Genomic DNA, 25490 nt, shown 5'->3' with positions numbered 1-25490 from the left:
GAAAAGCCCTTATGACCTTTTCTTATCTTGCTGTTTTTATTATGCAAGTGGGGGAGTGTTGCTGCAAACTTCCTGGGAAAGGGGATGGTTTCATTTCTGTTACGCTGCTGTTGAGTCAGAACTGTCTTAAACTCTGTTATATTCCAAAGAAATTATACCATTTGTATAGTTTAGATAAAAAAGCTGTTGATTCACTTGCATGGTATTTAGGATCACTTCACAGCTGGGTGTTAACAGCATGACATCAAAGGAAGCATCAACTGCAGAAAAATAGCAATGCTGAGTAGTCACAGCGAAGTTAAACACGGAATAGATGCAAACAGCAATACCATATAATGTTGTAAGGGTACCTAATATCTCTTCCTAGGTTAGAAATACTTAAGAACTTGTTTAAGGAGTGAAAACCTGAATGTTAGAGAGCTGTTCAGGATTCTGCTCATGTCATATATCCAGTACAAAATTACTTCAGGATTTAGATTTATGAAGGTTCACAAGAAATACAGGAGATAATGTGCTACCAGAAATAGCAAGTTCAGTTTGAATCATTGCCTCTCAGGCACAGGACTCACTTCAGTGATTCTTGCAGGCTTTTATTTTTTCCTTGCAGTAGAACAGGAAGTTTTGTAGCTTGAACTAAAATATCACAGTTCTACCCCCACCCAACCACCACAAACAAAAAAAGCCCCAAACAACCCCAGATTAAACAACCCAACAAGTCTCATTTTTGTTTTCCTAAAAGTCCTTATTTGTCTCCTGGATACCCAACATTTATGACCTCCACTTCTTTTGAGAGGTAAAAAAGTTTATTTGGAAATATTTAAAGTAACTTTCTGATTTGACCAAAAAAATCCTTTGTACCTGGTGTTCAGCTGGCAGCTTTTCTTTCTATGTAAAGCTGCGACAAGGTGCAAGAGTGAGGGTTATGATAGTTCATTTTACTGTCTTCACTAAGCCAAAGTAATGATTTATTGTGGACAACATACCTGTAGGTGCATGAAATAAAAATTATGCTGAATATTAGTCTTCTATATGTGTGAATATCCTCTTATACCACAAAAGCTTTTCAATTATCCATGTTTTTTTCCTTTTTTCATTAGTATATAGATATAACCTTGTCCCCCTTTTGTTAATCTATAGTGCAGCATCTAAACCTTGAAATATTGTCTTCAAAACAAACCTGACCGCTCTTTGCTACATTCCTCCTGAAGCTAGATCTTCAGACTAAGCTTTAGAGAAACTGGATCAGTGCTTTGTGGACCTCACTTGGAGCATGCAGGGTAATTAGTTGCACTCTTAACTTAGCACAGGGAACTAAGAGTGCCACTTTATGTTTGGATGTACAGTGTGAAGAGCTGTTTGCCACTGTAGTTGTGCAGAATGTGAGTTCTGTTGGCATGAATGCATTTTGATCTGTGAATAAAGGACAGAAAGCATAGCATGTAGTGTTGGCAGGTGTCTAATACAGGTTGAAAACTGCCAAGGAACCTTTCATGTCACATCACCATTTCTATCATTTAATTATACATCTAAACCACAGGTTTGAGTGTAGCAGTAATACAAGACACTGACAGAACTGAGAAATTATATAGGAATTAGGAAGACGTAATATACACATGGACTTTTAAGATGCAATTCAGCTTCAGAAGAGTAAGTGGAAATGAGTGGAGAAGAAAGATCAGAGCTGAAGCTTTCTACAGCCAGAAGTCAAAAAGGTGATTTTATAGCAGGCAACAAGTAGATTTGCTTTCTTATACAGACCTGATGTCACTTTGCAGTAGCAATAGACTGCCTTTGCATGGACTTAATCTAATGTTTGACATCCATACAGATACAGAATAATCTCCTTTTAGAATCAGTGATGTTAACGTTGGAGTTGGCATCCATTTAGCATTGAACCCTGGGTTCAGCTGCCCTGAAACTTACTTTGAAACATGATCTTAGCTATGATTTATTATTTTATAGCTTAACCATCTGTTATTGTTACTAACGTAAAAATCAGCTTTTATTACTGAATATTTCTTAGTGTCCTTCTTTTATTAACCACAAAATGTGGGGTGTATTTGACTTGTGGTTCTGGTTTGGACTGGGCTTGGTTTTTATGTTTTAATTTGTGCTTCTAAGAGCCAACCAGGTTTTGGAGTGGTTTCCTCAAACTTAATTTGAAGCCTGTAACGGAAGCAAGAGAGCAGGAGTGACTAAAAACTGCCAGAACAGTGCTTGAACTGTTCAGCAATAGGCAAAGGGCAGTTCAGGTTCATGCACTGAGAACGTCTGTACTGTAGTCCACCTCTGGCTCACACAGAATTCAAGTTAGTGATGCTTACCAAGGGGAAATCCTATTGCAAGCTTGGCCTTTGGAACATTAGCTCTGTGAAAGCAGTAGAGTGGGTTGTGTTTGGAAGATGACTTGTAAAGCCTTGGTACCTAATACTTCATGTGGAGTACATGAATCCTGTGCAAGCTTTCTTTAGTAAGTGTTGTAAGCTTTATGAAGTAATTCTTCCTGAAGTTTCCGGACAAGCTGAGATGTCAGTCGAGTACACAGAAAGTAATTGAGATTCTTATTGCAAGTTTGTTGTCAACTCTTTCTTTCTTACTACTCCATGTTTTCAGTTCTAAATAGGCAGAAGAAGGTAAGTGTTGGAAAGCCTGCAAGATCACCAGTCTTGTAGCAAATGCTGACTGACAGTTTCTGATGAGTCTATAATTGCGTATAGAGGCTTCTCAGTTCAGTCAGGGTCAGGCAGAAGACACTGATTTCATATTGGAAGTTAATGGTTTGCTTTTCTCTTCTGAAATCTGTACTGCTGAGTTAAGCAGCATTGGTTCAATAGGAGGTGGATGCCCAAACACAAGGCTTAGTGGTTAACCAGTTACTAATTTTTCTCAAGTTTCGTTATCCACAATGATGCCAAGTTTGCTTGGCACATCTTTTGTATTTGGGTACCATTTGACTTGTGTCAGCTACAGGCTTTTCCTCAAGCAGACTGAGTGGTGGTTGGTTTTGTGTTCTGAAATGAATAGCTGCAGTGTAGATGATTCACTGCCCCACTCTAATGGCTGTAGATGTTTTTCCACATTTGTTCTCCAACTGTTGTGACAACTCTTTCAATTCCTGTTGTAGTTGGCCTGAGATGTTAGCATATGCTTTGGCCTTTTTCTGCTGTGGTAGAGTTAGGCTGCAAGTCAAGGGAGGGAGCTGTGTGTGTAATAAAGATTCCTAGGATGAGATGCATTAATCTTTTTGCTGTTTGACTCCATAAAATGGTATAAAAGATGACTAAACAAAATCAGTGAGCTGTTAACCTGCTAAGTAAAAGGTAGTTTTCCTGCCCAGAGCTGCTTCTCTCTGTAAGATAACATTAAATATTTGGCTGCCTCAGAATCAGAAGCAATTGAAAAACTGCTTAGTTCTGTTATTTAATTTTCACTATGTATTAAATTAATCAGTATATGTGTCTCATCTTTGTGCCTGTTGGTCTTGTGTCTGTGTCAGTCTGGAGATCCAAACCTGGAGAGTCAGAGAGAAGGAAACTCACATGCTTTGCAGGTCCGCTATATTAACTGGGAGAACCCAGGTAGCACTCTCTGAACTTGACAATAGGTGATTGTTCATTTAGATACTTATGTGTCTGAATGAAGGTGCACCCAAAGTGCAGAAATCATGTAAAGAATCCATCACCCCATTGATTTCACGTGTGGCCATTTCTAATGGATACTCCGGTTATTTGCTTCTGACTGCTGGAGACCTGCCAGTCAATTCCTAATCCATTTAGGTGGTGCTTTATTAGATTGTGTAGTGCTAACCTCTATGTTTAAAATACTGTGTGATGTCAAGTCACACTGTGTAAAAATCAAATATCTGTCAACTTGCCCAGTATAATCCCAGTTGATAGCATCAGTCTGATCTGCTTTGCCTCAAGGCATGCTCATCAGTACTGAAAAGATAGGAATCCAGTTAATGGATTCTTGTACTAACATCGCTTTGCTTGGTATTGATGATCTCCTGTGAGGAAAGGCTGAGAGAGTTCGGGGTGTTCAGCCAGGAGAAGAGAAGGCACCAGAGAAACCTTATTGTGGCCTTTCAGTTCTTAAAAGGGGCCTATAAAAAGAGATGGGGAAAGACTTTTTAGCAGGGCCTGATGCAGCAGGATGAAGGGTAGTGGTTTCTAAAAGATGGCAAATTCAGGCTGGATGTGCAGGATAAAAATTCTTTACAATGAGGGTGGTATAATACTGGCACAGGTTGCACAGAGAGGTGGTGGATGTGCCATCCCTGGAGATACTTAAGACCAAGGTGTGTGTGGTTCTGGTCAACCTGATCTAGCTGAAGATGTCCCTACTCATTGCAGGGGGATTGGACTAGATAAGCTTTGGGGGTCTTTTCCAGCCCAAGCTATTCTCTGATTCCACAGTCTAGTTCACCTGTAATTCTCAGCTCTCCTGGTTGCTTCCCTTTTACCTCATGGATTTTCTGGGCCTCTTTTCTCCTCTTGCCTTTATTATCACAAGAGTCCTGGAAGACTTTGTGAATTATTAACTTTCACTGATTCATTGAAGCCTGAGCACATTGAAGCTACCTGAGCACTAGCACACTTTCTTTGCAGGTGGTAAGTGCTTGTGCCTAAGTGCAGGATTCTGCCTGGAAAGACCTGAACAACTCTAGGATATTTTTGTTCTAATAAATTTATCAGTTGGAAGCTGTGACATTTCTGTTTAGTAATGAACTAATAATACTGTTAGGAAACATATTTTAGAAGTCCCAAGCCTTGCAGCTGTACTGGTTTTTTTCCTCAATTACTTTCTTATTTATTTCTGTAGTCTGGTTATTCCAATGAATTTGGACTTCTTTTTGCTTATAATTCAGTGAATTAAGTTCGAGTCCCACCCAAAGTCATCTTAACTAGAGCTCTTGACAGCCCCCCAAAGTTACATATATATATTTTAAGTAGAATTTTTTAGTGTTCTTAAATGTTTTTTCCTACTTGATTTTCCTTTCACTTTTTTCAGGAAATCAGCTTTATGAGGTAATGGTGGGTTTAACTTTGATTTCAGTTTCTCTATTCACAGTATCAGTTATGCTCATTCCTGGCCTTAAGGGGATGATCATTTCCCAGTCAGTGTTTGTTTTTTGTTGCTTTGTCTCAAAGCATGAATTGAGAGGTCTGCAGTCTTGAGGAGGGAAAAAGCCCTCATATTTAATACATGCTTAGTGAGACTGGGTGAGTTTTAGGGAGTTGCAGCATCTGTTACGATGAAGGTGCTGCTGTTAACCATCTTCTTCTGTTGTACTCAGTACTGAGAGAGTAAAGGGAAGCTGGAGCCAACTGGCAAAGGCAAGAGTAGATGATACTCAAACTTAAATCCCAGTCAAGGGGTAAGCCTCACTGAAGGAGGTGTGGACACTGCAAGGTATGGAGGAATAGATTTCTACAGTTGTTTTACAACTGTAAATTTACAACTGTCGGACAGTTGTCATCTTGCTTGTGTTTAGTGCTCTGGGGAGTCTTTCTCACTAGGGTCTCCACTGCTTCTCGCTTATAGTGCTGTAGATCTTGAGAGCCTTTCCTAGCTAATGACACGGTCTTATTTCCTGTGAAACTTCCTGAAACACTCTAATAGTCTGTATCTTCTCCTTCCAACTTTACTATTAACATAATTATTTCAGCAGCCTTAAGATGGTGGTTGATAATGTGAATAGCAGGCTGAGACTGTCCAAGAGCAGTTACTTTCTTTAAGCAAATGGTTTTCAGTGGTGACTTGAAAATGTCTTGTCTAGGGGTCAGCATTCGAGAGCTGATTTGTGGGGTTGAGTAAAGAATCTTGTCTTTCTCAAAGCAAAGTAACATGCAAGTGGAACAGGTTGCCACTGGTATTTTATTGCAGCTTTGACTCTTTAGTAATTAAATTAATTACAAAGTATGTGTTCTTATGGATTATCTAAAACCAGCAGCCTTTTTCCCTAGAAACATGTTTGTTGCCAAATAATTGTTCCTTATATGCCTAGAGATAAGACACAGCACTGCATTCTGGTTTCCTTAACATTTTCAAAAGTCACAGTGGCACATAGATCCGGAATGATGTTTATGAAGTAGACCCAGAAAAATAGTGTAATGCCTGGGACAGATGTGTGTTTGCTTTGACAAGGTCATGTAACGTTTATTACATGTAAGGCTTTTGATACAAAAGACTGAATTTTCATGATCTCTTTTTCTTTTAAAACAGACTGGAGGCCAAGAACAGAGTGCAGCACTGGCTGTAGGTAAGAACTGAAATTTAACCTGCTTGAAAACTCTCCTGATATCTAAGCAGCAAAAAAAATACCCTATAAAGGGAAGAAAATGGGACTGTACTGAGTATTAGCAGTTTTCTCTTCAGGGACTGATTTTCCTCCATTTGCTTCTCCAACTTTGGAAATCTGAAGTGTTCACTGAGAAGTCCTGATCTATAACCTCATTCATGCCTCTGTGATTACAGATGCTAAACCAGATGCTTGAAAATGTTTGGTTCTCTGCACAGCACCTAAGCACACAGCCTTGTGGTGACTGGAAAGTGGTGACGTGGAAATCCATTCACTGTAGTGATGTGAAGAAGCCCCATTGTTTCAATAAAGGCATTTTTTGTGTGCAGAGTGCAGTAGCTGGGCCACATTTAAGAACTTTTTGGTAGATTGTGCTTAAACTGCTTGGAAGATTTGAATGAAGTGGTAATGTTTTGGTGGTTTTTCTTTCTCTGTCTCTTCAGTAAAGTTACTGTGTAACTGAGCACCTCTCCTATGTAAACAGGCTGAGAGAGTTGGGCTTGTTCAGCCTGGAGAAGAGAAGGCTCTGGGGAGACCTTAGAGCAGCTTCCAGTGCCTAAAGGGGCCTACGAAAAGCTGGAGAGGAACTTCTTACAGGGACATGTAGTGACAAGAAAAGTAGGAATGGCGCTGCACTGGCAGAAGGGAAGATTTAGGTTAGATATTGGGAAGAAATTCTTCCCTGCGAGGGTGCTGAGGCACTGGCACAGGTTGCCCGGAGAAGCTGTGCCTACCCCCATCTCTGGCAGTGTTCAAGGCCAGGCTGGATGGGGCTTGGAGCAACCTGGTCTAATGAAAAGTGTCCCTGCCTGTGGCAGGAGTTTGCAACTGGATGAGCTTTAAGGTTCCAGCACAAACCAGTCTGTGATTCTGTCAGCTTTACCTCTTTTCTGAAGCAGATGCCTTATGCCAGAAACCAGTACTCTGAACTGGCTTGTAGGACTGAAGAGGTAGCACATGGTTCTAGCTTTCAGTTTCATAACCTGTTAGTTGTCATCTAAGCTACTGCACAGAGTGTCTGTGTTACATTTCAAGTTTATTGTGCTGTACCAGCAGAGCAACTTATCTTCTGTCAGATTGGGAAGGTAATGCCACTAAATGGGAGGTAGGATTTGTTTTTCTTCCATTTCAGATTAATCATCAAAAAGCTTTTAGAATTCTGCAGAGCTGATTAAATTGATTTGTCATCAGTTTTGTTGACAACTGTAGAAAACATTCCCAAATGCTGTCCAAACTACTTGAATACTCCATTCAGAATTAAGAATGTATGACATTATAAATGTGTTAGTAAAGTAATTGTCCTGATTTTAGTGCATGATGGATGTATTAAAATAATTTGTTTCATACAGTTGCTGGGTTTGATGAGATTTATATCCCGTTTTTGTCATTCTTAGAGCTTATGGCAGTGCTGCACCAACAGTTCTTCCAGCTTCTACTGTCTTGCTTCTCTGGGGTTATGGAATAAGTCTAGGAACTGGGCAAGCATACAGCAATATTTTTCCAAATCTGCAATAAACTAATGGGAAAACGTGCAGTGTCAGCTGTAGTACCTTTGTCATTTGGTAGCCTTTACTTCCGAAGTCATAGGTAAGTGTATCGGCAAAGTTGCAATTAGAACTTAGTGTAAACTTCTGTTTACGGCATCCTGTGCATTTGCAAAGGATACATTATAAGAGTCACTGAACAAAGTCAGACCTTGGGGTCTGTCTAGCCAAGCGCAGTCTCCAGGAATCATCCTCTTTCTTCCCTCTGCATGTGTGTGCTTGGCGTTGCCCGTCCTTTCACACCCTCTTCTCAATTCTGCTAGAACAGCACTGCTTCTGCTCAGGAGAGAGTCATCAGGAAAGCTAGCAAAGCTAGCAATAGCTAGTGCATTGCCGGGAATGGCACTGTCTGCAGAAGAAGGAAGTCTGTCCAGTGAACAGCTACAGCACATGACAAGAAACTTATGTTTTCTTTGAAGAAACTGTGAATCAGCAGTAGTTTGGGTTTTGGCGGGAAATTGGTTACACTCTAAGGTGGTGTGGTCCACTCCAGCAGCCCTGAAGTTCTGGTGTCTGACTGCTGATGCTTTCACCTTCTCCAGCTGGGAATCACCAATGTTGAAGGGTTTGAGGCCCTACCCAAGCAACACTGTCAGTTTGAAAGCACCAGTGGGCTGACAACAGTAAAGATCTGGATACATTTGAAAACCTTAGTTAAGCTTCAAAGGATGGGGCAAACTGAATGATATGTTGCTTTCTGAATAAAGTTAAAATTTGAAAAAACTTAATATCCAATAAAACCTGAACCTTCAAAGGTAAGCAGATTCCTAGGGAGGAGTGGAAACAGGGAGAGCATATATTGGTGGTTCTTCTAGTAAGTACTTTCAGATCAGGTATTCTGAGCCAGGTATGATTATTAAATATGTTTGGTATTCTTTAGTGGCTTTCTGTTCTGCATATGTCCCTGGTTTTCCTCAAGCACTCCTGCAAACTCCTTGTGAGACATGAAGGACTTGCATATAACTCTGCATAGTGTTCTGCATGCTTGTGACTGATTGTAACGGTTTGCAGGTTGTGTATCACTGGAGAATAGCAAACGTTCCTCCATATTTCCAATAGGTGGTTGAAAATAAATTGACTTAGGATACTTGACACTTACTGGACATCTTTAGTTTGATGTTAAGATTAAAAGAAAACTTGAGGTGTGTTGGGAGGGTTGGAAAATGAGATAAAAGATGACCATATTTAGCACAGCTAGAGAAATCTATACCAATGTGTTCTGGGTTTTTTTTCTTTGGTTTATTTACACTTGATTCTAACAAGAGAAACTGTCCAGACTCAGAAGTGTAGTTGATGCTATGTCTCATAAGGCTATCCAAAGAAGTGACTGGAAATAACAAAGATGGCTGTGGAACCTTGATCTTTGCAAGAAATCTCTTGTAAAACTTCAAAGCAGCAAACCACTATGTAAGGACCAATTTTATTCCTCCATGCTGCCTAATGACCGCCTGTTTTTGTTACTGCTTCTGAAAACAGATGGGATAGGAAGAAGTATCATTTTGCTAGTCATTTTGTGTTGTACCATCAGTTACTTGATGTGTTTCATTAGCCTCCTATGTTCTACAAACATACTTCGACTGATGTCTCAGAAAAAGGAAATGTCATGAAATAATGAGAAAGCTATCCCGAAGTATGGAAATCTGCACTTCCAGCTGAAGCATTTGGAAGGCTGTAGGACTTCCCATCCTCCTTGGTAGTTCAGAGCTGGTGTGTCACTGGACTGAATTTGCAGATGGACAGTGTGAGGTTCATACACGCAAGGTTTGTGATGTAGTACTGTGACAATCAAAATCATTGAGATCAAATACAGCAATGAATATTTACATCCACCCACTTGATACTGGATAATTCATTATAATAATAGTGTAGGATTTGCAAGCTGAGGAGCTGGAGTGGTACAACAATTTGGAGCCAAGCTGAAAGAAAACATTTCATTTGAGTATTAGTGACACAGCCGGTTGTAGTCCTTGTCCTACTACGTTAGATGGCAGTGTTACGAAGGCTGCTTGTCAGAGCCTCACTGCAACTGCATTTAGCTTGGGTACTGAAACCAGTGAATGGTAGTCTGATACTTACAAATGGGAATTCAGCTACTTTGAAACAAAACACTTCCTAGTAAAAGTAAGCTTGAAGAGGAGCGCTTCTTCACAAGTGAAGTAACATATAAAAGGTGGCAGATCAATTTGACTAAAGTTAGGGATTGAAAGGATGGGGATTTTTTCCTAGCAGTTTGATAAAAGTTGCAGGTTTGGGGTTTTTTTTTGAGTTTGGTTATTTTTTTTTCCTCTACACTAAGGTGAAAATCTGGCAGAAGGAGGACTCTACACAATTTCTTGTTATTGCTGGGTTTGGGTTTTTGGAGACCAAGAGCTTGACAACTGTTAAATTACAGGCTCACATCCTTGAAATAGGAAAGCTAGTAACGTGATAGTATAGCACAGTTCCAATAGGCATACCATCTTCCATGCAGCAGGTTTGTCTGTAAAATCCTAAAAACAATCTGTAAATCTACCCTGTCTCTTGTTAAACAGCTTTTTGGATCTTTATGTACCTGAAAAAATAGAATATTCTCAGCTTAGACACAATTTAAAATCAGTCACAGTTTCGGTGATAATGTCACAGTGTCATGGACTAAATGTGGTATTTGGGCTGGAGGAAAATTGCTTCCTCTCGGGGCTGTAAGGCTTTGAGATAGTCTGAACATGGTTATTCCAAGGTCCTCTTTCTGTGGAGGGTTAGATTGTAGAGTAGTGACCTCTATTGGAGCAGTTACAGCACTGCAAGAGGCTTTTAAGATTTCAAGCGGGAGGAGCAGAAAGTGTAAATTGCATCGATATGGAAATGGCCCCAAACTAAAACCAAAATGCCTCTTTTCCTGATGGTTGCACTGTAATTGTATTAAAAAGACCATTATGCAGAATTAAGTTAGAAAGCTTGTTGAGCTTGTATCATTTTGAAGGAGGGAAGCATATCTAATTATTTTTTAGCCCTAGTTTTACTCCTGGAAGAAGTGTGCAGTTACTTATTGAGGGGTAAGTCAGAGCAGATTTCTGGAGCATAGTCTCTCCCTTTTACAATGCAAGTTCTGTTTTAAACATAAGAGTAATTCTTCCAGACAAATTGGGGTTTATTCCAGACATGTGTGGGCACGCTTAGTTATTTGGTTGTAGCCCCTGTCAAATAAGTTATTCAGTATCAGTTGTGCCACTAAAATATTCCCAAATTAACAAAGCTTCCAGACTGCCTCTCCTAAGGAACTGTGGATTCTTCAGTGCCTTTCCTTGATTTCCTCTTAAGTGGAAAACCGGACTGAATAAACACTGACCTGACCATGCTTTACAGTTCTGGTTTTGAGGAATGTGAGCCTTTTTTCACTAGTCTGTTTTCCCTGGCAGGCCTCCACTTTCCTGATACGACAAGTTTTGAATTCAGTTTTGTTCAGAATGGAGACTTTATTGATGATGTGTGAGCTCACAAAAAAAAAAGTTCAGTTTCAGCTAAAACAGTTTATTGTATCAAAGTCACTTGAGCCAAAAGAACTGACATCAGAGGCAGCTTTAAACAGCTTTTATAGCCTCAATACTTTGCTCTACAAAGCCATTTTCTGTCTGGCTGTACACATTGTTTTTCCACTATGCAGATAAGATACTGATGGTTGAAGCCCAAGAATTCAGAGATGTGTTGGGTATTGGCAAGTTTGGTTGGGATTTTTTGCTTGCATATATTTTCTTTACAGTTTATTTGCAATTAGTGGCTTGTGGAACAGTAACCACTAGGTGTCAGGCATGGAAAGCAGTGCTCAGATCCTTGCATAGCTTTAGACTGTGAGGTATGTCATAAAAGTGTATCTAGAAGCTGATGAGACCTTATGTTTGTTAGAACAATTTGTCCAGCAATGAATGAAATTGTGTGCTTTATGCACAGCTGGTGACTGGTGTGGCACTTCGTATATGCTTGATTGAACAGTTGGATGTCAGTATCTGAATTGGTACCTTTTAATATTTAAGAAATAAGCTATGATCTGTCCTGAAAAAGAGACCAGCTTATTAAAAATCTAACTTGTTTTAAGTTAAAAGCAAACTTCTTCCTAAGTCTCAAGCTGATAATTTCCATGTGATGATCTCTGTTACAGACTGTTGAGTGAAAACTACTACAGTTTTGCTATTATCTCAATAATTATTTCTTATCCAGACAGAGTGTTTTATTACTTTGGAATTTTGTTTAATGGCAAACCGCTATTACTTTAAATACCACTACTATCAGTAGGAGGAATTAGTATGTATCAGAGGGCATCTGTGCTTCTCTAGCAAGAGAAATAAACGTGCATTAGACTAGGAAAACCATGTTGGGATCCAAGGAAAATATTATGTCTTTATGAAATGAGTGATTTCTGCACTGTAGTTTGCAAGCCTATTTCAATCTCTGAAACACTCCCTAGCTTTTAAGGCTGTGGGCAGATATATTCATTGCCTGTAAAGCTTAACTGCTTCATTGGGAGAGAAAAGAGCACTCAATCCAATAGGCTGTCTGCTTGATGATAGCATGTGTTGCTAAGGCTGCCTGGGATTCAGCTGATGTGGGCAGCCACCTATTCAGTGTCCCCTCCTTCCCTGTTCATGGCCAGATACTATAGGCAGAAAATGTTCAGTAAGCCTTGAAACAACTGCCAGGCTGATAGGATTATTGTTCTAGAAGAACAGTATAGTTCAGCTAGGTTTTTATGGAGTAACAGTATTATAACACTGTAGTGTTACACTATAACGTTAGACTTTCAGCACTTTCAGTGCTTTTCACTTACTATTTTAGCAAAATATCTCTGAATCAGAGGTTTATACCACATGTACGTAACCAGTTGAAAATTTATATCTTGATCCCTGGAGGAAAATGTTTGCTTTTCCATTAGATATGGAAAAACATAACAGTATATGCTCTCCATACACTGTTAGCTTACTGTGCTTAACTCCTTCCTCCAAACTCCAGAGGATGGGTGCAAGGTTTTCGTTGCATACAGTTTTCATAGGATGTTCCTGTTCAGTCTTCCGCTTCATTAAATATAGGCTTGGGAATAGCTAATGCTTTCCCAAAAGGTGAGGCCATGTTTTCCTGAAGCAGGCATTCTTCAATGGTCACAAACACATTTTTTTATCTATTCATTTAATGCTTTTCTGATTAGTTTGCAGGTGTGCTATTCTTCCAATAAAGCAAAGCTAATTTAAAGGTGTCATTAACATCTTTGTAGCATTTTACCTATAACAGGAGAAAGTTTTCCAGCTGCTCATCAACTGCAAGCAAAATTCTTCTTAATGTACAGCTTTTCTTTCAGGTGTGAGAGGGGGAAATTTTAGTGCTCAGCTGAATTTAGTTGCATCATGTATTTCTATTGCATCTCCATTGGGATTATCTTAGGGAAAAAAACAAAAAGAAAGGAGAAATGTGTCAGGGATGTTTTCAGCATGAAGGGCATGCGTGCAAGGCTTGTTTTGAAAATATGCCTTTGCTTTCCGCTTGTCTGATCATGAGACTATACGCAACATCATACAACCCCATAAGGCTGTAATGGGCCAAATCATTGTAATCAAATGTGGCATTCCGTATGTCTTCCTCTGCAAGTAGGTCAAGTTTGAAACACGTTCTTGGCTCGTGCTCTCGTTTCCCGTAACCTGCTCCACGTGGCTTGAGTGTTGTACTAGAGTGCAGAGCATGCCAGGAGGGATTTTGGGCAGCTTCACAGGGACAGTCAATTTTTGGACAGAGACTGGTGGGGTTTTTCTGCTCTGATTTTGTGATGTTGGATTCATGGTAAGGGAAGACTTCAGTGGCCTAAAATGGGCTTTTACTGAGTCTTAACGCTGTCAGTTTACTTAACTGAATTAACTGCATTATAGAATCTGTCAGACCCTGGTGGAAGAAAAAAGTTTTGAAGTGTACTGTATTCTGAATGCGAATACCAAATAAAATTGGGCAGAAGTTAATAATCTGAAGCTGTGGAAGGACAAATCAGTAGTGACCTAAATCTTTACTCAGTGTTTGTCAAACCGCACCTGGAATACTGAGTTCAGTTTTGGTCCTGGCTATATAAAAAAGATGTGAACAGGCTGGAAATGGTCCAGAGAAGGGCCACAAAGATGATAAAAGGACAGGGAAACTGTGTGTGAGGAAAGGCTGAGAGAGCTGGGTCTGCTCAGCCTTGAGAAAAGAAGGCTCAGGAATATCCCCATGTTCCAGTATTTAAAGGGTGGTTACAAATAAGACAGACTCCTCATAAAAGGAAAAGACATGGGGTACTGGCTAGAAGTTTCTTCTGGAGAGATTCTGACTGGACACAACAAAAATATTTCACAGTGAGAGCAATCAGCCATTGGAGTAATCTCCCCAGAGAAGTGGTGGGCTCCCCATTGTTTGACACTTGTAGGATGTGGACATCTAGTCTAGGTCATGCTTTGTCAAGAAAAGTTGGACCAAATGATCCTCGAGGTCCCTTCCAATCTGTGATTCTGTGATTGAGCTGTACTTAAGGCTGGATACGGAAATATTCTGATGTTGGTGATTGCAATATTCTTCTTGATAAGAATTACAGCTTTGGTATGGATTTTGTTCTAGCTGCAGTGGAACAGTTGTAGATCAAAAGGTGCGTTAGCACCCATGAAAGTCACCACTAGTCAGTGTTCAGAGTCAGCTGTTTGGCTCTCGCACAAAGCCCAGCTGTAGGATAAAAAAACAGTCAGTAGTATGCATGCCTTTGGCCTTGTTACAGGCTCCAACCTTTCTTGAATCGGGACTGACTGATGTGGCAGTGTGCTCAAGAAGGATGCAGACAGTGCTGGAGGATGTCCTTGACTAAGCAAGTGTAATTCAACCTGAGGGGTCGTTAACTGGAACCACATCTAGTTTTCTGAACTGTTAAGTCAGCTTACTTCAGCTGAAGTTGTGGACTTCCACGGGAATTGGAAAAGTGGTTATTTTCACAGTTCTTATAACAAATCTGGTACTGAGCAACGCTTGAGATCCTTGAGTAGCTGTTAGAATTCATCTTGATGCAAGTTTAAAAAATACTCTCTTCATCTTATGCCAGATTTCCAGTCATTCATAAAAAAACGAATCTATGGTGAATGTTTTGCTGCTAAGACAGTAAATTTGGTAGTGTTATCTTGTATGCAAACCTATGACATGGCTAAAGTTTAACAAAATTTCTTCAGTGTGCTGAATGCACAAGGGAAGATGTTCTGTTATGAACTTCATTATGAACAAGTGTTCATGCACCTTTGTATTCTGCATGTATTCAGTGTAAATTGAAATGTTGTCTTATTCTTGTAGTAGTTAAATTAATCCATCCTTACCGTCTTCAGTTCCTCTCCTTTTGTCAGAGGCTGTTCGCTGAACTCTTACCATTAGGTCAGTATCATCTTCTGCTTGAATTTGTTTCATATCCAGAGTTTTGTTGGAGTGCAAACACTTTATTGTGCTTCTCTATTTATTAAACTCGCTCTCAGAAAAGAAACCTTCCATCCTTAGTGGCAAACTTTTCTGAGGGATGAAGGTCTGAATGAAGGTATTTGTATTGCAAACCCAGAGTCCCTGACCCCTTACTTGTTTTAGGAAGTGGTAGGGATTCAGTTAAACATTCTGTTCTGCAGTGGCTATATGCTCTTCTGCAAACTTACCTTCAAAATATTTCAACCCCACAAGCATATCCCTTCTCCAACCTTCAGAAGTAATGTTATCCAATATTTAAACTACACACATGACCCTGTAAACTTTTAGGAGACTGATTAATATCAAAGATAAAACCTATACAGAGGCATTTACTTGAGGTCTTAAAATATTTTGGTGGAGGATGGAATGGTGCAGCTGAAGAGCTGAAGCATGGCAGTAATTCTAGGGCTAGAGTTATCTTCAGGCAGGTAACACTGTTCAGTCCTATGTATTTGCTGTTTGCTTGTTAATATGGGAATAGGTGATGTGCTTTCTGAGACTGAGGTTTGTATTTTAAATCAGAATCTACAGACTCAGTCATCATTAGGCAGCTTGTACTTTTGGCTTTTTGCTGTTCCTGTTGAAAGTATTTAAGTATGCGTCTGTGTTATAGCTTTTTCCCCATTATGAATGTCCTCATTGTAGGGGAGTGAACAAAGTGGCTTATTCAGTCATGTGTTACATGCAGAACATGCTAGCTAGACACGGAAAGGTAATTTCTCTGCTTTCTGATGTTGTTTGTTTACACAGCGTTGGTGCACATGTAGCATTTGAAGACTTCATTAAGCTATGGTATAGAAAGCTCTGGAAAACCTGCCCCTTCGAAGAAACATGTTTTGATGGATTGGTTCTTAAGTGTCTAAACTAGACAATCTTAATTTAAAACTTCCTTACATAATGGGTGTTTTTCACAGGCTCAGAAATCGGGCCTGACTTTCCAGAGAACTGAGCTCAAATGCCTAGGTTGAATGTGCAAAAAAAGCAAGTAACACACCTGGGGATGAAGTTCTGTGTGCAGAATCACTGTGATTGGTTGGATTACATGCAAGGATGCTTTGATAAAAATCTGGGTTTTTAACTGTCTGAGCATTCTGTAGAAGATGTTGGAGCAGAGACTGGATCATTTTCAACAGTTTGGGATTAATTCCTCTTCCTTCTCCAGCTTTTGTTGATTGTGTGAGTTATCACTGGTCCTTGTGGATCCTGAACAATAGACTCAGTGCTGTTCTTAGCTTGCTTTTCCCTCACACACCAGTTGTGCTTTCCTTATGGAACTCAAGATATCTGTCAAGTGCAGGCTCTGAAAACTTGTTTTGCCAGACAGCTTGTTTTGACTTCACATTCCTTCAGTTTCATTGATTCCTAATAAATTAATGGTTCTAACTGTCATGCTACCTCACTCCAGGTAAAAAGAAAGAAACGGGGGGAAAGGGGCATATACTAGACAGTTAGTATAGTTATACTAATTTGAAAGTTGGGTTTTTTTAGGCCTTGAATTCAGATATCAGGCTGTTGATGTTTTCTTAAATAACCTGAAATCAGATTTTTGGGGAGCATCGTGTGTTTGTCTTGCAGCAGTGCTCCATTGAACTCCTGGTATTTCATGGCAGTGCTGCTTAAGTGTTTATTCAACCTCTGTAGAACATGGAAGGGTCCTTGAAAAAGCTGCCTTGTTAAGAAATCTGTTTTTCGTAGTCCGACTAAAGGTACTGATATCTGAAACTTATGGTAATGTTTAAAACTGCTTCTCTAATTTATCTGACTTCAAGCAATCTAATGACTATTTAATTTTTCTTCCACTTTTAGCTGGGATGTGACAGCAAGCACAAGAAGAACTGTTGAAACTTGATTATCTCCTGGTTTTGGGAAAGTCTAACTTGTGTTTAACTCATCACTGTACACGGTTTAACAGGAAAAACTGTTAATTTGCCACAGATGACTACTAAAAGGCATTCCAAAACTTGTTTTGGATTATGGAGAGATAATAAAAATACCGACTTAGGATGACACCAGTTCCATTTGAGGTTGCTTTTGTCCTAAGTAATAATGGCTGCTTTGGCTGTGGGTTGCTGCAGTTATGAGAACAATTGCTCAGTCATCAGAGCCAACATGTTCTGTAAGTGTGTTAAAGATGAAAAAGAGCCAGTAATTCAGATCTTTATTTTTGTCAAACCTATAACTCTTACTGTTTTTCATCTATCACTCCTCGCTGAGAAGAAGGGCAGTGGAAATGTGCTGTACTGTGCACATTTTCTACTTCCCACCAGAAGGTGAGGAATCCAGTGCGCAAAACTCAATGGGAGCCCTACTCCAGTGAGCCCCAGGCGTGTACTTAAAATAGGAGATTCTTATTGGAACTAAATTATCTTGCCATTTTTATTTTTAGGTTTGCTGGCATGGGTAATCTCATTAAGGTGCTAACCAGGGACATAGACCACAATGCAGCACATTTTTTCTTGGATTTTGAAAGTAAGTCTCTCGGCCCTTCACAGCTGGTGTGTTTAAAATGGTAACAGTAGGGTTGCTTATACCTGCTGCAGTGAAGGCTATAGGGGACTCGGTTGCAAATCTGCAATTTGAAAGAGTTGCATGTTTTGGGTTATTTTTTCCATTCCTCTATTTTTTGTTCTTTTTTTTTTTTCCCCGTCCAGTAGTAGCCAAGCCACCATCATGCTACAGTGTAAACTTTCCTTGTGCTTAGTCATTTTGGGTCTCTGTGGTCAGTGATGTCCATCCATCTGCCTGCAAATCAAATAATCATACCATGAAAAATTCTGTCAGTATGCCATAGTAATCTGTGCTGAGCAGTTGTTCACTGTAATCCTGTCTTATACAAGAATGAGTACGAAATCATTCCTGATCCTGGTTTGCTTCTTCGTGATGCAGTTAATGTGCATTCTTTTTACATCCAAAAATCCAAAGTGGAGTTGTCTGAGGTTCTCAGATGTTTTGGGTACTTTGTGTAAAAGATCTGTGGCATACCCGTGTCAGCATTTTCTGCACACTGAAGTGATGTATTTTGATGCCTTTTTCCATAATGGCTTTCTGACAAAATTAAAGGGCTGACAAAATTCAAGCTCTTTCCTTCTGCTGTCCCATCAGGTAAAAATCTGTAGCATGGCTACAGTGTCAATGCTTGCAAATATGCTTCTTGGCCTTCAACATGGTGCTCCTGCTCAGGACACTTGTGCTAGGGTGTACCAGGACAGAATGAGTCACGGCAAGGCCTTTGGTTGGAGTCCTGCCTCTCTCCAAGGGGCAGCTCTGAAGATGTTGGTGACATAGTCACTCCTTACAGGAAAGCTGCATTGCATCTCTGGGACCTCCAGCTGAACATCCTTGATGGGGTCTCCCTCTACCCATCAGGGCAGCAACCTGAAGGATGGGTTGGTTCATGCCTGATGGAACTGTCTGGTTTTCTTTCTCCCACTGCTTCAATCAACTACATTTGGTCTGTTCCTTGTAAAAAGAAATTTGTCTTTTCTCTCATTCTTGTCTTGGCAGGTACCTTAACATGGGGAACCTTCTAAAAGTTTTGACATGCACAGACCTTGAGCAGGGGCCAAATTTTTTCCTTGATTTTGAAAGTGAGAAGTTGATTTTATATATCTATTACTTTTTGCCTGCAGTAGACTGCATCTGTCATGTACTAAATGTATGTTTTCACTTTGCCGTCCTTCTAACAGCTTTGCATGCCTGAGCTATGGATAATTGTTCACTGAACCTTTGTAGAAAACAATCTGTTTTAAAACAACCTCCATTTCCAAAATGTATTTATTTCAGGGAGGGCTTTCAAATTATATTTTATTCTTGGAATCTGATATGGTTGTTGTTTTAAACCAAAATGCTGTCTGCTTTTAATCAAAGAATTTTAATTATTTGAAGATTACTTGAAGTTTATTTGAAATTGCAAGGAGATACATGGAGGAAGGATTAAGTATGAAGCCTCACTGTCTGTTCTTCACCTCCAATGTGCCACTAAATAATGCTGCATATACAGATTGGCTCACTACAGCTATTCATAGCTCTCCAGCATCGTCATGTTAAAGGTGTATATGTGAACCTTACTTGATTTGGCATTGAAATTTGACAGTTAACCTCATCCCTCCTTTAAAGGGGGACTCTTGAGTATAGAGATTGCTTTTGGAAAGAAGTATATGGCTTGACTGGTCAATGCCAAGTGTTCTAGAAAGTTCACATATTGTTAGTATTTCTGCTTTTAGTTTTTGTTGCATGACGTAGCCTAGGAATGGCAGGTAAGTGTTGCTGGCTGATGCTTTGCATGGTTAATTACATTCTTTTGGGTTATGCTGTTGCTTTGCCCACCTGTACATCAGCAAGCGTAAAATAAGAAAACTAATGTTCAAGTGCGTTTTGACCACGTAGTAAAATACAGTGGAATAGTGTAATAAAAAAATTGATGAAGTATTGTGATATGGATAATTTGAGATTCTTTATATCTTCTTTTCCTCCGCCAAATTATTTTTCAGTTGTGCTTGATGAAACAGTAGCAGTTGGTTATATTAGTTCTAATATGAAAGCAAATGCATGGAGAAATATGTTTTTGATTCAGTGACTTTTACTGTTATGCCTTCTCTAAATGCTTATACTTTACTGTTGATGTTATCAAATCTCTCTTCTGAATATATTGATAATGGAAGATAATAACGATATAAATTCTTCATAAAGGGAAGATCATCAAGGCCTGTATTCAAAACTGTTTAAGACTACTTCAAATCTCTCATCAGAATAGGCAAGACATAGTGAATTGGGAAGGATTCACATGGGGTAATGTTGGAGTTGTGAAGCTCTAGCTTAATCTGCAAATACTATTTAATTGGATTAAATTAAATTCAAGTTACCTGGACTAAACTAAAGGCCTAATTCTGTAATCAATTGTGATAAAAATTGCTATTAAAAATCAGTCTTTAGCTGTCAGTTTTGTTTTAAAGTGCATGTTTTGAGCATGAACAAGATTTGGCATGAGAGTAAGCAGGTTGCTGACATGAAATGTTTACGTATGCAGTCAAATCAAGTTACTTACATTATGGCTGAGTTGTTAGACTGTTCTTTATTCATTTTGGACCCTGTCCTGCGTTTGTTTCTGCTGCTATACTGTGTATCCATGCTTCTTTCTACTCTGTTTCAGATAGCTTGCCTTGACAGGATCTTGGCTTTGACACAGTCAAGATCTTTCTTCAAGACTTGGCACTTAATCTTGTGATATTGAACGTTGTGTTTTTATGTGGAAGAGCAAGTAAGCTCTGTATTAAAAACAAATTTGCCAGTTCTATGTTATGCCTGGCCCAGTAATACACAGTTTGAAGTCTTTTGTTCTGAAATCCATATATATTTCTGGAGAGAGCAGGCTAGGTGCAGGTTTCTTGCACAGTACAATAAAGAGCTAAAAATCTAGTGTCACAAAGCTTTATAGGGATACAAACTCCAAATTTAGAAAGGTTTTTAACTGGCTTCTAAGATACTTATTAATTTTTTTCTGAGATACTTATCTTGGTGTTAGATTCTAATGATTTGTGTAACTGACTGTCAGAATGCATGCAAAAAATACTGCAGTAAACGATATAATGGGCTGTTGGCTTTTCCTTGCCTTAACACTGGTTAAGCTTATGTTTTCTTTGGTCATTCACCTTACCCATTTGACAGAAATAGTTGGCTTAAGTGTTCTACTAAAGTCTTTGCAGTGCCACTTTAGCATGAGCAGAGGAAAAGGCACAGCTTTGTAATGACACTATTGTTAACATAAACCAGCCACCTACAATGTGGGAAACTCGGAGCTCAGTGTTTTGGTGTAGTTACTGTCACAATGCAAATCCTTTCCAAATTTACTGATTTCAATAGGAGCTAAAATACAGAGTACTTTTGGTTGCAGATGGTGATCTCAAGCTAGCGCTGGAAGTATTCTGCATTACCTCCAAAGAACTTGGCTGGGTTTCAGAGGAGCTGCAGAGATAGCATTCTCCATAGTAATGATAGAGATGAATAAATGGTTTCATCTCCAGCAGTCTGGGATTTTTCTCTCCCTTGCTTGTGAGTTTTTGTCCCAGCCAGTTTCAGATGACTTGTTGTGTTCTTCCCTGGGAAAAATCTCAGTTTAAATAGTGTTTGCTATGCATAAACTTTTAACCCCAAATTTCTCTCCCCTCTAGTTCTGTAGGCTAGCCAAATATATTTTGAAATAGTCACTAAATGTGTGTGTTCCCTGCATGCAATATGTTGTCATACTTCCATAGCATTTAGTTCACATAACAGCGTTTGTATATTGTTTCAAGTCTCCTCTTTTGTCTTTAATACGTTATTGTGTGAGCTTTCTGAATTCTAACTGTATATTGCATCTAGTTCTGGTTAAACTTAATTTAGAGATAAACTCCCTATTTGCTTGAGAGACCTCAGTCTTCAGTTTCCTTACGATTGGATTAAAATGGAAAAGTTACCCTGCGTCAGCTCCCTTGGCAACAGTATCAAACCTCAGAACATGTCAGTGAGCTGTGCTGACTGTGTTATTCTTTCTATGGGAAACAGTGCTTGGTAAAGGCAAAACCTTTTCATAAAGTTGTAGCAGAAGTTACATCTGTGGAAGGGGAAGAGAGAAGCCCCTCCTTCATCCTGCTCTTTACATGCCTGACATTGCAGGTTATTTTTTCTTAGCTGTCAAGACTAACTCCAGATGCACAGCTCCTTTTCCTGCACTGTCACTCCACATCAAGGAAAACGAGTTCCACAGAGATTCTCAAATGACAGTCCCATAGCTGATCTGTACCCATAACAGGTACATACTGATATAAGGGAATGATACCTCCATCTATTCAACATTACAGCAGTGCTTAGAAGGAGGAAGCTTTCCCTCTTTCTCCACCTGTAATAGGATTTCAGAATAGAGTGCCCTAACCAGCACTGAGAAATAAATTATTCTTTTGAGTCAGCCAGCACTAGGGCTTGAAGATTTTCCGTGTTGTGCCTTGTAAATCTATCCTGATGGCTGCACAATACATTTATGATGTTAATATAGAAAGAATTTAGGATTATTTCTTAAATTCAAGCTCTTTTCTAGGTACAAGAAAATTACAGATGGGAGAGGAGCTTAGCTGGGACAAGCCAGGTTTACAGATTACTTCTGCTGGAGGGGACTAGTATATAATATATTTATATGTTTGGAAGTATATAATATATTTATATGTTTGGAAGTATAGAAGTTTGTCATAATCAAGACAAGCAAAGAACCCCCAAGGCCACCACCCCAGCAAACTAAGTATAAATAATCAGTTTAGGTTTTCTGGAGCATTTTAGGGAAGTGAATTACAGCAGTCTGCTGATCCTCTCCTAAGTGAAACAGGCTAACAGAGGTGTTGAGGATGTTGACTTGCATAGCCAGCTGCTCAGCGAAGACCGCTTAATTTGTATCTGGAAGGTGATTTCTCATTTCTGAGCTTGGAAGGCCATAGTACTGCATCTGTTCTGCTTGTTGGTGGGTTTTGAAATGAGGAGTTCTCAAAATCCCTTCTGCTGTGTCCCCCCTGCCCCATGTTGAAAAATGAACTCTCCTTGCTAGAGAGGGTAAAGAAAAAATGACATGAAAAATTAAATAGGCAAGAGATGTACTCAGTGTGAGACGATCCAAGTGGCAAGTCTTGATTGCATTATTTATTTAACAACACAATCTGGAATGCTATAGAGCTTCACGGTTTAGTCTGTATTTCACTATAGCATTTCATGTTTGTGCATGACCTGCTGCCAGTCAACTGGTGCTTACCTGTCTGCTCTTCTCCCTCATTTTTTTGTCTTCATTTCTTACAGCAGTCTTCAGCAGCTTTCAAAATTATAAATGTGACCTTTGTGACGTTCTGAAAAGCACTGGCCACTTTTACTCGATGCCTAATCAGTGTGGTGCTCTTATACTTGTGGTTTTTAAAGGAGTCACCAGCTTTTTTTAACCTCTGCTAATTCTTGATGGTTATCAAAATACCATAGTTAAACTGTTGCAAGGTCTATATATAGGCATATTTGCTAATAACACCCGCTCTCTATGCATTAAACCATAAAAGTAATAAGTGTTATGCAAAAATTGCATCAACATCCAGACAGGCAATGCATGGGGAACTTGCTTTCTAATGCTCTTTTTTTTTTTTTCTACTGTGTAACACTAGGATGCTGTGATTTTTAATTTATTTTGCTTTTAATGTAAGTATGTAACTTCCATCCCTGTTAGAGGGAGTTGTATTGGTCATGGAAAAAGCACTTAAAAAAAGACATTTTCCAGACTCTTCAAATTGCACAAAATCATGAGGAGGAAATACTGTCCATAGATTGCTTTTATTTGTCCCAGTAAGAAAGAATCTGTTGTTAATGCCCTGACTTTTGGAATTGAAAGTCCTGGATTAAGATATTTGATATTCATTTCATAACATATTTTGCCCACATAAACAGAGAAGTGTATTTTTATAATAGCTTCAGCAGCAGCTTCATTGACTAATTTTTTTCCATATCAATCTGAAAGGAACTAACCTGATAGCTGCCATCAGGATTTTGAAAGAGAAATTGATCTCATATCAGCTAAACCAGGTCTGAGATATTTGTACAAGGTGGTTATTTTTAAAACTTAAAGCCTTTTATTGATTTTTCTCAAAACATACTTCTCAGGGAATCACACTTCATTAAACGTGTGTGTAGCTTTTCAAAAGGTTGATCAAATACACTTTTGAAAAGTCTCTAATTACATAAAAACTGAGACACAGCTATGTTCTTAACGAGGGAGGATAAAAAACCAACACCAGAACAGTTTTACATGAGATCTTTTTGTAGTCAGCTCTGATTTTGCAATAATGCAGTTAAAGAATATGTTTTGAGAATTAAATATATTTAGAAGTAAAAGAGTAGGCTTCTTTCCCAGCCAATAAAAGGGGAAGCAGGGAAGATGGAAAATAATCTGATGCAGTATTTCTAGATAACAGTAAACATTGCACCTCCTGTAATACCTGCAGTGAGTGTGTCTTTGAGTGCCTTCCTAAGTCTCTTTCACAGAGCTTGTACTGCACTTCAAGGTGAGATTGATGGGGTAGCCATAAAGACGATTTGTCAGGATTCCTTCTCATAACTCAATCCTAAATCGGTTAGGAAGGATAGTTTCCAGGTGGATTTCTGGGATGCTGAATGAAGCTAAAAGACTACTAAAATGAGTACCATTACTTTCTTGGAGTTCCTCATACATCATTGCAGCTCTTCTGAGAATGAAAATTCTTGTTGAGTTGGCTGCATAAAGAATTTGCCCCATAGGTGATGGTGTGCCTATTGAATTCCATATTGTTGTTATATATATATATATTTAATATGTTCTACTGTTTAGATGCCCAACCTACAGAATCTGAAAAGGAAATTTATAATCAGGTGAATGTAGTGTTAAAGGATGCAGAAGGAATACTGGAAGACTTGCAGTCATATAGAGGAGCTGGCCATGAAATACGAGAGGTGAGCTAGAGCGTTATGATTGTGTACAACCTGTGGTTGTTCATTGTCTGACCTAACCAAATACTGCTGGGTTTTAACTTTGCTTGCAGGAGCTGTTTTCGCAGAGCATGTTGTCTATTAAAATTGCTGTCTTGAATTTCTGCTCTGGAATGTTCCTTTTTAACAGTGAAACAGATGTCACTTGTTTGAATAATATTAATGCACATAAGTAATAGCAAATGATGCTTCTCAGACTTTTCATGGAACTATTGCTATTGATTTTTCTTTATATTCCCACATCAGCTCTTCAGTTAGTGGTGAGTTTGGAAAGAGCCTGGTGTGACTGCAGTGCAGTATTGAGTAGTGTCGACATCTTTTTGTATGCTAATTGGAGAGGTCTGATGTGTGGTAATCCTTACACAAAAGACATCTCATTATAATTCTCTTGAATTGGCTTTTATTTACTAAAGTAGATACTTGGAAGAGAAGTCAAGTTTCTGTACAGCATGTCATGCCATTTCTCCTTTGCCTTTGACAAAGGGTAGGATGAATACTCTTTCCAACCTATTTTCCTTCTTCCTCAGATGTGGTAGTGGAGGCTGCTTTGCTGCAAAAGTGAGGAGTTACCCACTGTAACACACTTTCAGAAATACTGTTAGATAGGAGGAGTCTCTGCTCACTCCAGATGAATTTGAAATACTCATTGCTTTAAT

At 39.2% G+C, this 25490-nt stretch overlaps 1 protein-coding gene across 5 annotated transcripts in view; it reads left to right on the top strand.

Annotated features, from left to right (window-relative positions):
- The window catches only part of CYRIB (CYFIP related Rac1 interactor B), a 99916-nt gene that overhangs the window by 64295 nt on the left and 10131 nt on the right, over positions 1–25490 (top strand). For 2 of the 5 annotated variants that reach the window (XM_061374256.1, XM_061374254.1), the window contains exons 3-5: positions 6226–6262; positions 18823–18905; positions 24677–24798. In XM_061374256.1, the coding sequence (XP_061230240.1) occupies positions 18833–18905; positions 24677–24798 (195 nt within the window). In that variant the 5' untranslated portion in view covers positions 6226–6262; positions 18823–18832. Of the gene's footprint in view, positions 1–6225; positions 6263–17704; positions 17788–18822; positions 18906–24676; positions 24799–25490 lie in introns of all 5 variants that reach the window. The other 3 variants (XM_061374259.1, XM_061374255.1, XM_061374257.1) reach the window with 2 other exon arrangements.

Source organism: Neopsephotus bourkii, unplaced genomic scaffold, assembly GCF_033783945.1.
Source record: "Neopsephotus bourkii isolate Nb327-2 ecotype Australia unplaced genomic scaffold, CSIRO-AGI_Nbou_v1 NB_1637, whole genome shotgun sequence".
Classification (NCBI taxonomy): Eukaryota; Metazoa; Chordata; class Aves; order Psittaciformes; family Psittacidae; genus Neopsephotus; species Neopsephotus bourkii.
Note: the sequence above shows the minus strand (reverse complement) of the source record. Positions and strands in the feature narration are given on the sequence as shown.